General features: G+C 42.8%; 1 protein-coding gene across 1 annotated transcript; it reads left to right on the plus strand.

Annotated features, from left to right (window-relative positions):
- The first annotated feature begins 2982 nt into the window (after positions 1-2982).
- Positions 2983-11713, plus strand: LOC131724982 (uncharacterized). The gene is made up of 3 exons (XM_059018176.1): positions 2983-3047; positions 8161-8198; positions 9197-11713. The coding sequence occupies exons 2-3, from the start codon at positions 8196-8198 to the stop codon at positions 10142-10144; spliced, it is 951 nt and encodes a 316-aa protein (XP_058874159.1). The 5' UTR covers positions 2983-3047; positions 8161-8195; the 3' UTR covers positions 10145-11713.
- Positions 11714-15249: the final 3536 nt, after the last annotated feature.

A 15249-nucleotide genomic window follows, 5' to 3' on the forward strand; every position in this document is an offset into this window, starting at 1 on the left:
CAATCGATTGCACTGAGCTGTGCAGCATCTTCACTTTCTCTTCTCAAATGCCAACACTGCAAGTTCAGTATCTATGCTCTGAAGCTCATCAATGCAGGAGTGATTTAGACCCACAGGGCAAACCCAATTAACCTAAACCCTAACCCTGACCCCCAACCGCAACGCTAACTCTAATCATAACCCCAACCCCATCCCAACCCAACCCAAACCCAAACCCAACCTAACCCAACCCAATTCCAACCCAAACCCAAACCCAACCCAACCCAACCCAACCCCAAACCCAAACCCAACCCCAATGCCAACCCCAACCCCAACCCAACCCCAACCCCAAACCCAACCCCAACCCAACCCCAACCCCAAACCCAACCCTACCTAACCCAACTAACGCCAACCCCAAACCCAATCCCAACCCCAACCCCAACCCAACCAAACCCCAACCCCAACCCCAAAACCAACCAACCCAACCCAACCCCAACCCAACAGCAACCCCAACCCCAACCAAACCCCAACCCCAACCCCAACCCAACCCCAACCCCACCCCACCCCAAACCCAAACCCAAACCCAACCCAAACCCAAACCCAACCCAACTCTAACGCCAACCCCAAACCCAATCCCAACCCCAACCCCAAACCCAACCCCAATGCCAACCCCAACCCCAAACCCAACCCCAAACCCAATCCCAACCCCAAACCCAACCCCAATGCCAACCCCAACCCCAACCCAACCAAACCCCAACCCCACCCCAACCCCAACCCAACCCCAACCCCAAAACCAACCAACCCAACCCCAACCCAACAGCAACCCCAACCCCAACCAAACCCCAACCCCAACCCCAAACCCAAACCCAAACCCAACCCAACCCAACTCTAACGCCAACCCCAAACCCAATCCCAACCCCAAACCCAACCCCAATGCCAACCCCAACCCCAAACCCAACCCCAACCCAACCCAACCCCAAACCCAACCCCAACCCCAAACCCAACCCAACCTAACCCAACTCTAACGCCAACCCCAAACCCAATCCCAACCCCAACCCCAAACCCAACCCCAAACCCAACCCCAATGCCAACCCCAACCCCAACCCAACCCCAACCCCAGCCCAACCCCAAACCCAACCTCAACCCAACCCCAACCCCAACCCAACCTAACCCAACTCAACGCCAACCCAAACCCCAATCCAACCCCAACCTCAACCCCAACCCAACCAAACCCCAACCCCACCCCAACCCCAAAACCAACCAACCCAACCCAACAGCAACCCCAACCCCAACCAAACCCCAACCCCAACCCCAACCCAACCCCAACCCCACCCCACCCCACCCCAAACCCAACCCCAAACCCAACCTCAACCCAACCCCAACCCCAACCCAACCTAACCCAACTCAACGCCAACCCAAACCCCAATCCAACCCCAACCTCAACCCCAACCCAACCAAACCCCAACCCCACCCCAACCCCAAAACCAACCAACCCAACCCAACAGCAACCCCAACCCCAACCAAACCCCAACCCCAACCCCTACCCAACCCCAACCCCACCCCACCCCACCCCAAACCCAAACCCAAACCCAACCCAACCCAACTCTAACGCCAACCCCAAACCCAATCCCAACCCCAACCCCAAACCCAACCCCAAACCCAACCCCAATGCCAACCCCAACCCCAAACCCAACCCCAATGCCAACCCCAACCCCAACCCAACCCCATACCAACCCCATCCCAACCCAACCCAAACCCAACCTAACCCAACTCTAACGCCAACCCAAACCCCAATCCAACCCCAACCCAACCAAACCCCAACCCCAACCCAACCCCAACCCCAAACCCAAAACCAACCAACCCAACCCAACCCCAACCCCAAAACCAACCAACCCAACCCAACCCCAACCCAACAGCAACCCCAACCCCAACCCCAACCCCAACCAAACCCCAACCCCAACCAACCCAACCCAACCCCAACCCCAACGCCAACGCCAATCCCACCCCAACCCCAACGTGTTGTAAATATGAAAGGGTATTTCTAAAGTGTGATTGTGTACACTAAATATCATTTAATAATTAGATTCAGAGGTTTCTGTGCTGGTGAGTTGCTGTACTGTACTGAAAAACGCATGTAAAGAAGCACAATGTCTAACACAGAACAATGCTTACAGCATTCTACTGATTATTACAGCATGCTGCACAGAGCAGCATATTAAAAACAGTATAAACTAACCCTTATAACAGTGTCCCATAGCTTTATGTTTTATTGTCCCAGTGTAATAAAGCATAAAGCATGGTAAAGCATAGGGAAGCATTGTAAAGCACAGAGAGGTCTGGTAAAGCATAGGGAAGCATTGTAAAGCACAGAGAGGTCTGGTAAAGCATAGGGAAGCATTGTAAAGCACAGAGAGGTGTGGTAAAGCATAGGGGAGCATTGTAAAGCACAGAGAGGTGTGATAAAGCATAGGGAAGCATTGTAAAGCACAGAGAGGTCTGGTAAAGCATAGGGAAGCATTGTAAAGCACAGAGAGGTCTGATAAAGCATAGGGAAGCATTGTAAAGCACAGAGAGGTGTGGTAAAGCATAGGGAAGCATTGTAAAGCACAGAGAGGTCTGGTAAAGCATAGGGAAGCATTGTAAAGCACAGAGAGGTGTGGTAAAGCATAGGGAAGCATTGTAAAGCACAGAGAGGTGTGGTAAAGCATAGGGAAGCATTGTAAAGCACAGAGAGGTCTGGTAAAGCATAGGGAAGCATTGTAAAGCACAGAGAGGTCTGGTAAAGCATATTAAAAACAGGGTAAACTAACCCTTATAAAAGTGTCCCGCAGTAAAAGCACAGCAAATTTCAACATAATGAGAAAAATGTATTTAGTATTTAATACCCAATCTAGTTTTTTTTCAACACTATTGATTGAGCAACCCTGAGACCTGCTTCATCACTCCCCCTTCCTCCCTCCCTCCCACTGACAGCGATCGAGGGGGCGGAGTCAGTGTGCTGTATTAAGAGCCCTGGCAGGGCCGGGCAGCTCAAACCTGCACCATCAGCACACAGCAACAGCATTCAGGTAAGCCATTCAAGAATACTGGATTCTCAGACTATTGTAAATTGCATTGCATGTTACTGGATCCTCAGCTGAGGCACTAGCCTTGCACTACTGCTATGTCATTAAATATGAAGCTTGCATTGTAACCCTGTACTGCCCTGTAACACCTGTAAGTCTCCTTAGATACAGGGTCTGCAAAATAAATACATAACAATCTTAATTGAAGAATACTGGGCTTGATTCTCAGAGTACTGTGAATTGCATTCCTATGTGAAGTCAGTAACACAGGAAGTGTCTCTCAGCATGGTGTGTACTTACTAGGGCTGTATCACAGAAGCGCATCTAGTCTGCTGTACCTCCTGCATGCTGCTAAACATGCTCTCATTTCTCAAAATACACTCTCGTAGTTTTTTTCTACTACAGAAAACAGCAGTACAACAGCCAATGAAACCCGTCAGTTTCGACAGAGCATTGGAAATTAAAGATCGTTCCAAACCCCTGAGGCGCTATCCTTGCACTATTGCTCTGCTAATCTGTCACTGTAGAGATAACTCGCTGTAATCCTAACTTGTTGCATCCTAGTTCATATTGTATTCTAGTAGTATTATGATTTGCACTCACTGTAAACTGCACTGTATTTAAATATGAATCTTGCATTGTAACTCTGCACTGCCCTGGAACACCTGTGTGAGTCGCCTGGGATAAAGGGGTCTGCCAAAAAAATCTATAATAATAATAATAATTTAGATGAAGTCTCTCTCATTGGTATGTATTTACCCTTACTCTAACCCCAACCCCAACCCCAACCCCGATCCCAACCCCAACCCCGAACCCGATCCTAACCCCAACCCCAACCCCGATCCTAACCCCAACCCCAACCCCAACCCCAACCCCGATCCTAACCCCAACCCCAACCCCAACCCCGATCCTAACCCCAACCCCAACCCCGATCCTAACCCCAACCCCAATCCTAACTTTTCTGATACAGTGTGTGCTTATATATCTCGTGCACAAAGACTTCCACATGAAGTCCATTTTAAGTCCGCAGAGGAGAGAGAGAGAGAGAGAGAGAGAGAGAGAGAGAGAGAGAGAGAGAGAGAGAGAGAGAGAGACCTGAGGGGCACGCAGTGACACAGCACAATTTAATAGTTTCAATATTACTATTTCAATATTTATTTTAATTTCTGTATTATTATTATTTATCTTCTATTTATTATTATTTTGTGTCCATGGTTCCTTATTTGTACATACCATATATATATATATATATATATATATATATATATATATATATATATATATATATATATATATATATATGCATCTGTTCGTAATATGTATGTAATTGCTTTGGCAACACTGTGGAAAATAAGTCATGCCAATAAAGCACTTTGAAGAGAGAGAGAGGAGAGAGAGAGAGAGAGAGAGAGAGAGAGAGAGAGAGAGAGAGAGAGAGAGAGAGAGAGAGAGAGAGAGAGAGAGAGAGAGAGAGAGAGAGATGGTAATTAAATGATTGACTGTCCATTACCCCTGCAGTATACAGAGAGAAAGGAAAGTAAACTGTGCTTGGGTGCGGTTTCGTTTCGTTTAAAACTTTTATTTTCTTCTCGTGTTTTGCTAGTAGCGTTTTTTTAAAAGTGCGTGGAAAGCGCTGAACTCCAGTGCGGTCTCTGGGTGAGTTGCGATTCCTGTCGCTGGCCAGCCTTGCCCGCTAGTGACGTTACCACAGCACACATTTATTTACGAAGCAACTACGTAAATTACGCAGTAATGAGAGACGCTTCATGTAAAGTGGTAGGAAAGCTTGATCTGTAGAAAGTTTCAAATGGCGTCTGTGTTGCAGCAATGCAGTAAAACACGTTGCAGCACTGACTTCGTTTTATCGGCTCACTGCTGAAGCGATGGACCCCAAAGAAGACTTCACCGCCTTTAACTAGATTGTAACCTCAAAAGTTCACTCTAAATGTAACTGTTATTAATTCTGCAAATTAATACCTTCAGATGCTTTGAAGACGCCTAAATATAAAAATAAGAAAGTCTAAAAACGATCAGTGTCTTGGTGTTTTATTTCCTCCGCTCAGTGATGGTAAAGCTGCATTTTCACCCGATCGGTATCAACCGTTGTGTGGACGTTATCAGTATTTATCAGTCCGAATTTAATGAGGCAGCAGTGTGGAGTAGTGGTTAGGGCTCTGGACTCTTGACCGGAGGGTCGTGGGTTCAATCCCAGGTGGGGGACACTGCTGCTGTACCCTTGAGCAAGGTACTTTACCTAGATTGCCCCAGTAAAAACCCAACTGTATAAATGGGGAATTGTATGTAAAAATAATGTGATATCTTGTAACAATTATAAGTCGCCCTGGATAAGGGCATCTGCTAAGAAATAAATAATAATAATAATAATAGGAGCCTACCAGCAGGTATAGCAGGTCGTTATCAGCCATTGGTTGCAACCTGATCTCACAGCAAAAACATAATGATGTTTTCAAAAAGGTATGTTCCATTTGTTGCATTTATACCTTGATGTTTTCAAAGCGTGTATTTCAAGTGTTGCATTTGAAATACGTTGTGTAGGTGACGTCACAGAGCCCGGTGAAAACGTTATCATGATCACGTCCGTACAAGGGTTGATAACATACCGATCGGGCGGCATTTTCTATGTGTTGAGCTTCATAGCTTTACTGCTGTGATTACAGGAACGCGTCTAACGCTACTGCCCTCAAATCAGGACGCAGGGAATGTATGTGTTGAACACAGTGTCGTGTTACACTTCTTAAAGATGCAACGCTTTCAGAATCGTAGCATATTCATTTAGAATTGATCAGAGTGTCACGGGACACTCGGGGTTTAAATTCAAGCAGTAGCCAACTACGCCACCTAGTGACTAAATTTATGGGGCACTAGGACCCTAGCAACACAGGTTCGTAAATATGACCAGTTGGAACTCAGAACAGACCGACCATGACAAGAAAGGCAAACAGTTGTACAATTTCACAATAAACAATGTTTATTTATCCTTATAAAAATCATTAAAATATGATAATACAATTTATATAGTACCAAGGGTTACCAAGAGTTAAAAAAAAAACAAGGCACACACTAATTTACTAGTGCACAAAGTATCAAAAAAAAATTATAAAAACATCCACAACTTTGCTAGGGTGCAAAAGTATACAAAAGAAATAAATTTCAGGCCACCAACTCACAATACCCACCACTGGATCCTCATCAACCGCTCCAGGAACAGGGGCAGCTAGTGTACCCCCCGCACTGATGCCAAGCTCCTCCCTGGATGTGGCAGGCACCCCCCTCACCCCCCCTCTCCCCCCTGGATGTGGCAGGCACCCCCCTCTCTCCCCCCGGAGACAGAAAAAGCAACAGCACTGAGTGACTCACAATTATGCAGTATACAGAACACCCCAACAGAGATTAAAATATACTTCTTTATAGTTAACTATACCAATCCATATGTTTAAGAGCACAGCCTATAGCCACAGTTAATTTAAAATGCAGCACCTAAAAATACCACTCACTCTATCATGGATATTTATATCAATAGAACAGGTGCAAAAACCATAAATTGCAAGTTGCAGACAAATACCAAATATCCTTTTAAAAACACAGGTATCACTCTAGCAGAGAGAATATAAAGGTGCGCTAGGGTCCCTAAACAGCAAGCGGGTCAGAAACCCTATTAGGCAATGTACTAATCATTAAAAGTGGTCCGGCTGCTTCCCTTTTAAAACTACACTCTTTTGGTCCTGAGTCCACTCTCCAGTACAGCCTGCTTGTTCCACTAATGCATTTAGTATTGATGGTTCCGGTCTCTGCTCTCTCGGTGACTCCTGTAGCTCTCCTCTGCCGTCTCTCTAACTCTCTTCTGTGGCACACTCCCTGTCTCTTGCAGTTCTCTTCGTTGTCTCTGTGTCTCCGCTCGTTTATATCCATCAAACTCCTCCCTTAAGTGTCCAGAATGAATCCATTGACAAGATCTATTAACGGTATTTGTACAAACTACATTTCCCAGCATCATTGCGGAAATTGCTTAAAACCTCCCACTGGAGGTGACGTCACTCGCTCTCAGCCCCTTCCCAGCCTAGACGCCGTTTCATACCAAGACACAAGGCAAGACCAAATTTAATATAATGAAAAACGTGTACATACTATCATAATAAAAATACAATACATACAATTCACTCCAAGTAAAGCAAAATGGAACTTAAAATACCAAACCAATATAACATTTTATAAAACGTGCTCAAAGCAACTCGCTCAAATAACTCGTGCAGTCTTACTGTGTGTACCTCTGGCAGCTGCAAAACGATTAACAACGTTCAATCATATCGTGAAAGTCTCCCAAACATTGAAATACTATAGACGTTGTTGTTATTCACAATAAGATGGTTCCTAAACTTTCATTTCCTTTAATATAATACTAATACAGTAATCCTATGAGGTGCTTTAAAATACCTATAGTAAAAGTGCTGAACAAAAAAATAAATTGTAAACATGAAGTCACCCTGTGACAAGAGTACATAAATACAGCTTGTGTTCTGATATTTTTTTCAATGAAAAATGAATTTGGTACTGACTGGGTTAAATTGACAGGTTCTTGTTTTCTGTCCCAATTCTCACTTTGCAAGAAAGCACAAAAATAGCCACAATGTGTGTGTTTCAGGTGGGTGTATTATTATTATTATTATTATTATTATTATTATTAGAGTCATTCAGCAGATGCCTTTCTCCAAAGCAACTTCCAAAAGCTGGAGGGAGGGAGGGAGGAGGGAGGGAGGGAGGGAGGGAGGGAGGGAGGGAGGGAGGGGGGGGGTGGTGTGTGTGAACTCTGCATCATCAACAACTGCTGCTGCAGAGTCACTTCCAATAGGACCTTGTTTCTTTTACATCTCATGTGAAGGATGGAGCACAAGGAGGTTTAGTAACTTGCTCAGGGTCACACACACACACAAACACAGTGAGTCAGTGGCTGGTTTTGAACCTGGAACCTCCTGGTAACAAGCTCCTGTCTTTAACCACTGGACCTCCAAGGTGGAGAATGTTGGCTCTCAGACTAGCAAACCTCTACAGATCTTTCAATTCAGTCAATAATCCCTCTCGCTGACTTCCTGTTTTGCAGGTAGCAGCAATACAAAATTGGAAACAGATTTCAAGATGGTAAGTTGTTGTTTTTGTGGGGTACATCTGACCTTGTGTAGAAGAGAGGAACAGGTATGTCCAAAGGATTTGCATCATCACCCTCTATATAGAATGAACTCCCTCAGCTTCATAGAGTCCAGTGAAAGCTGCTGAATAATGTTCCCTTGTTAACATATTGAATTCCACCCCCTCTATATAGAATCAACTCCCTCAGCTCCATAGAGTCCAATGAAAGCTGCTGAATAATGTTCCCTTGTTAACATATTGAATTCCACCCCCTCTATATAGAATGAACTCCCTCAGCTTCATAGAGTCCAATGAAAGCTGCTGAATAATGTTCCCTTGTTAACATATTGAATTCCACCCCCTCTATATAGAATGAACTCCCTCAGCTTCATAGAGTCCAATGAAAGCTGCTGAATAATGTTCCCTTGTTAACATATTGAATTACTCATCGCTTTGTAGTTTTCCATATACTTCACGAAAAAAAACCTGAAAAATATGATGTTTCGAAACCTCGAAAGATTTTGTAGTGAGGTTCTGAAAAGTATAGCGATAAACCACATTTTTGTTTTCATTGTTAACATCCTGACAACGTTTTACACTTACAACTGTAAAGCCTGTTTCAAAGCTCTTTTCAAAATGTCTGCTCTAGTGCACTGGGGTTTGAGATCTGTCCTCTAAATCACTGCAGGAAGAGCGATTAAAACAAAACATAACAAGTGCTCTGGCTTTTCTGTTCCGCACCACATCACGGATTGCTGCGTTACCCGTTTCCTGACACGATCAGGGCACTAGAGCAGACATTTTGAAAAGAGCTTTGAAACAGGCTTCAAAGTTATAAGTGTAAAACCTTGTCAGGATGTTAACAATGAAAACAAAAATGTGGTTTATCGCTATACTTTTCAGAACCTCACTACTCAATCTTTAAGCCTCAGGTCAATGTCAACCTCAGCCAGTCACTCTGATCGTTACACACGCCGCTGGCTCAGTTATTTTGTGATCCTTTTTTTCAGCCGCTGGTAAACAGTTTGGGGCCTCTGGAAAGTTACATCGGTGTAGAGGAGGGAGTTGCTTTCAAGGCTGACAGCGGCATGTTCTGGAGCTGCATCGAGCGATCTAATATCTACAACATTGAGGCAGCCAAGAGCACCAAAGACGGCTGGTGCAAGTTCCTGGTTTCCAAAGCCCCAAATGGGAAGATCTTGCTGAAGGACCGTAGAGGCGTGTACCTCAGCCGAATTGACAGATCAGGAATCCAGCACATTGAGGCGGCCAAAACAAACCCTGACAAATACTGCGAGTTCAGCGTCTTCACCGAAGACGGCAAAGTCGTCCTCCAAGCTGACAACGGAAAGTTTATCAGCAGAATCCACAGACAGACTCAGAACATCGAGGCTGCAAAGGACGGCCCGGATGAGTTCTGCAGGTTCAGCACAACCATCGGAGACATCATCAGTCCTACCTTTGAGATCGTCAAGGTAGACTTTGGCAAGGTACCATGCCTCATTGATAAGCCATCAGTGGTGAGCTGTGATGTCTATAATAACCGCACCAGTGTGAACCAACAACACACCTTCAGCTTAACCTGGGAAACCAAAGTCACTGAAACCACCAGCTGGAAGCATGCCTGGAGCTTCTCCTCCACTGTATCTGCAGAGGTTTTATTTGGGAAAGTTAGCGCCACAGTGAGTTACAATGGGGAGTACGGCAAGGAGTCCACCAAAGAGAAAACCATCTCCCAGAGCAGAAGCACAGAAGTCACCGTCCCGCCCCACACCAAGATCACCGCCAAGCTCATCGCCCACAAGGACGACGACGCGGAGATTCCCTTCACAGCGACGGTCAAGAAGGTCAAGAGCGACGGGCAAGTGGAGATCCTGAAACAAGAAGGCACCTGGAAGGGGGTGCTGTACGAAAACGTGATGATCGAAGTCGACGAAGAACAACTGAAGAAGAAATAGGAGCTGTGCGTCGGGTAACGCTTCAGATGAAGTGTCTCTGATTACAGTGTATTGAAACAGTATTGACAATGCTTACACATCATTACAATGTTATTGTGCAGAGTGGCAATGGACTTCATATCATAGGGCAGCAGTGTGGAGTAGTGGTTAGGGCTCTGGTCTCTTGACCGGAGGGTCGTGGGTTCAATCCCAGGTGGGGTTCACTGCTGCTGTACCCTTGAGCAAGGTACTTTACCTAGATTGCTCCAGTAAAAACCCAACTGTATAAATGGGTAATTGTATGTAAAAATAATGTGATGTCTTGTAACAATTGTCAGTCGCCCTGGATAAGGGCGTCTGCTAAGAAATAAATAATAATAATTTTGAAATCTTCTTGCACGATATATGTAAGGATCACAGTTAGGGTTATATCATGTGATAGATTTCCACATTAAGTACACTGGAACTGTGCACAATAACACTGTAATGATGTGTAAGCATTGTCAATACTATTTCAATACACCGTAATGAGACGCTTCATGAACTTGTAAGGTATTGCTTACTTTGATTATGCCTTACAAGGTCATATTGTTGCAATTTTCTGTTTTGAATATAACCAAAAAAATTAGAAATGTCACTTGTCTTGATTCATCACACTTGTCATGTCAAAAGAAATGCACGACCTAATATCTTGCAAATTAAAATAGAGTCCAAACAGAACAAGACAGCTGAATTTGCTGTACACAAATCCTTATTTGCTTGTTACAGCTGCATGTGTGGGTGTGGGTGTGGGTGTGGGAGTGGGGATTGCCTTCATTATTATGATTTGCTATTTTCTATGCTTCATTAAACGCTGCTATAGGGATGTTATGGTTATTAAGAGCGAGAAGCTAGAGTAGCTTTAACTGTGAGATCATTAACGCAAATAAATCTTAGCATATACATTTACTCTCAAATTCATTTCTGAATATTATCTAATCGTAGCGCAAAAGAGAGAGATCCGTTGAGAGAGGATGGATTGTGTAAAGGTAATGCATGCATGTGTGAGACGCTTCATTTACTATGGCCAATTAGCATCAAAAGGAGAGGAATGTAGGAACAGATGAATGGAACGATGTACACGAACCGGACTGCATACAGGGAGTGTCTGTACTGTGAGGGGTATGAAAGAGTTCATGTAGACAGTGGACTCTGTGCGTGGTGTGTGAGTTTGCTCATTGTGAAAGCAGATGTTATCAGGAGCAGCTGCAGATGCATTGTAAGCTCTAGGAATTGATTGTCGCGAGAGGAACTAGAACACTATCGATGCGTTTCTAACTGGTAGCAGAAGTTTATCAAAGAACTCGTTGATGCAACAGAAAGAATGGCTCCGAGGAGGGACAGCCAGGTCATCGGTGCTGAGGAAATGGGCAGCAGCTGATACTGACAACGACACTCTGCTTATCAGCTCAGGGCATGCATTACCGTAACATAGGTGACTAATATAATCTGTCTGACAATAGATGTGCTAGAATTGCTTGATATATAACTATGCAGTAATGGAATGAAAGATGTTTTAATAAAGAGCTTGATGTGATATATTCAGAATAATACGTGTCATTGTCTTTATTATTGTTCAGTGCATCTATCTATTATTTTATTATTTATTTCTTAGCAGACGCCCTTATCCAGGGCAACTTACAATTGTTACAAGATATCACATTATTTTTACAATTATATTTACAATTATATTATTTTTTACATTCAATTCCCCATTTATACAGTTGGGTTTTTACTGGAGCAATCTAGGTAAAGTACCTTGCTCAAGGGTACAGCAGCAGTGTCCCCCACCTGGGATTGAACCCACGACCCTCTAGTCAAGAGTCCTGAGCCCTAACCACTACTCCACACTGCTACCCTCCCTATCTATCTATCTATCTATCTATCTATCTATCTAGCACAAATAAATAATTGTTAATACCACAATCCACACAACATAATTATCATATTTTTCCACCATTAAGGAAATAGCATGTGAATATTTCTCCTATGCAATATATTGGGTCTGTAGCTCTTTTTTCTTCTGTAACTTGGCGGTGGATTTCTCATTTTGTCTTGCTCGTCGTGAATTGTTTTTTTCTTTTTAGAGACATTGATTGTCTGTTTCCAGTTTAACTGCAAAAAAAAAAAAACGTAAAATGAACTTAGCATTTGTTTTGTGTGTTTTTTTTTTTACTACAAGCTTTATGGCTCTATAACTTCGATTTAAACTAATCTCGGGATAGAAATAAAACGTGGCGACTGTACGGTGTGCAAAGAAGATCTAACAATATTTAAACTCCCGCAGACAATTACATTTATCGACTTTTTCCAACAGTTTTTGTGAATCATGTTGGAAAATTTCATGAAAGTTATCAGGTATATATTTCTTTCTACTGATAATAATGGAATGAATAACTATTATTTTATTTATAAATATTTATTTTGAGAAAATAATCGAGAGTAGTGTCCATTATTGCGTGTATGATGTCATCGCAATCACTCAGGTGAAACAATTATTATTATTATTATTATTATTATTATTATTATTATTATTATTAATTTCTTAGCAGACGCCCTTATCCAGGGCGACTTACAATCGTAAGCAAATACATTTCAAGAGTACAATGTCTTGTAATTTGTAATTACAAACAATGTCTTGTAATTTGCTCAAACATCAATATTTTTCAACAAAGCTTTCAGGAAGTATTGTAACGTCGATCGGGTCATAAAATAACATGTTTTTATCCATGTATATCTAAGCAGAATACGTCATAAAAAATACTTGACATTAAAAAAAAAAACCTAAATATTATGTTGAGGGGGGGGGGGGGGAGCGAAAAGTTTGCATGGCAAGATGCTAAAGTAAAAAAAATTAGTGAATTTTTATAGGAAGAGAGTCAAATGCAGCCAGAAAATGCCTGGTCCTGGGGGAGCATCCCACTGAAAAATGCTTAATCCTGAAAGGGTTCGATAAGCATGTAACACTTCTGCACAGCTGCAAAACACTCATTAGAAAGTGAACAGTCTACCTCCTTTTCACATAAGCGAAACACCCGTCAGATCGCAATTGATTGCACATGTAGCAAAATCTGACAAAAAGTACTACTTTATGACATTACACGGGTCATATTTTGGTACCTGTACCACTTTCTAACACTACACCGGCACTACAATAGTAGTACAGTATTTCATGTTAGATTTCGAAATATCACATTTGTCATCATTTTTAAGTATATGGAAAACTACAAAGCGGAATGTAATTCAATATCTTAAGGTAACATTATTCAGCAGTTTTCATTCGACTTTATGAAGCAACATTATTTAATTCTGAAGGGTGAGGGAAAACGTTTGGCCGTAGCTGTACTTAAACAAACGAGAGGAGAATCTGTGTTAATCAAAACTAAATAAAGAAAGTTGCCGGTCAAGGCAAGCGTGGATCTGCCAAATAATAATATTGAGCTGAACGCCCGTCTGCAGCTCGCGCTCAGCACCAGCTCGCGCTCGGCTCTTCAGACTCAGAGCTCGAGAGCGCCAACGGCGGGTTTTTTCTGAGGTAAAGAAAATAATCTCTGATCTGACTGAGGTAAAGAAAGCCATTTCTGATCTGCCTGAGGTAAAGAAAGACATTTCTGATCTGACTGAGGTAAAGAAAGCCATTTCTGATCTGACTGAGGTAAAGAAAGCCATCTCTGATCTGCCTGAGGTAAAGAAAGCCATTTCTGATCTGACTGAGGTAAAGAAAGCCATTTCTGATCTGACTGAGGTAAAGAAAGCCATTTCTGATCTGACTGAGGTAAAGAAAGTCCTCTCTGATCTGACTGAGGTAAAGAAAGCTATCTCTGAGCTGACTGAGGAAAGTCGTTTCTTTTTTTTCGCTTTAAAAAAAAAAAAAATTAATAATTAAGCGATAGTGCCAGTCAATGACGAGCCGAAGCGAGGGCGAGAACGAAAGTCAAGGTCAACTATTATCACACGGTAGAGCCATCATCGAGAGGGAACTATCGCAATTAGAAAACGATTTTTTAAATCATTGTTTTCTTTAAAATAAACACCTTAAACCCTAGATTTACCTTGAGAACTTGTACTGATTCTTCGGGTACCTTTCCGCTGAGTAAAGACGCTCTAAGAAAATATTTTTTTAAAAAAAAATAAAGAACACGGATGAAATACATAAAATGAGAAAAAAAATCAATGACTTTTTATTTAGTAAATCGATTTTAATTGTGTATGTTAGGGTTTTAAACCCCTATTTATAATTCCAGACATTGCCTGAGGAATGAACGGAGCAATTACTGAACAGTCCGTGTACGATGGAGTCTGAACTACCAATACAACCTCTCATTAAATATCACTTTAAAACGCCTCCTAACTCACCATGTTTCTACCTTCAGACAAATCCTTTCCCTCCTGAATCTATATATGAATGGAGCGGTATTACTGAACTGACCGCGTCTCGCTTTGTTGCTGTTGAAAGAAGCTGCGTCTGCGCGCCAGTCTCACTGACAGGCTGTGATTGGCTCGCCGCAGTTGCAGGTACAGGATTGGTCGCTGTCGTCGATATTGATTGGCTGGTTTTGGTGGATAATACATTAATGTGGACCAATTGTGTATTTGCTTGGTATTTACTGTCCAATAGATGTGAACTTGCGCGGATTGATTTTGAATTTGATTCCCAGTTGGTGTTGAGACGTTCCAACGGGCATCTGCCGTCTATTATGAGTCCGCTAGAACTGGAAGCTGATTGGCTGACGGTACTGAATTGTTTTCTAATAAAAACATAGCGGTCTTATGGTCGTGCAGAGTTGACCGACTGAGTTTTAGATGTTGGCACCACAAGAAAATGAAATTTAGAAACACTTATAGGTTAATTCACTTATCTTCTTTGTTAAAAGAGGTTTTATATATAATATAAATATTGGGCAGCAGTGTGGAGTAGTGGTTAGGGCTCTGGACTTTTGACCGGAGGGTCGTGGGTTCAATCCCCAGTGGGGGACACTGCTGTTGTACCCTTGAGCAAGGTACTTTACCTAGATTGCTCCAGTAAAAACCCAACTGTATAAATGGGTAATTGTATGTGAAATAATGTATAATGTGATATCTGTATA

This window comes from Acipenser ruthenus, chromosome 58, assembly GCF_902713425.1.
Source record: "Acipenser ruthenus chromosome 58, fAciRut3.2 maternal haplotype, whole genome shotgun sequence".
Lineage (NCBI taxonomy): Eukaryota > Metazoa > Chordata > Actinopteri > Acipenseriformes > Acipenseridae > Acipenser > Acipenser ruthenus.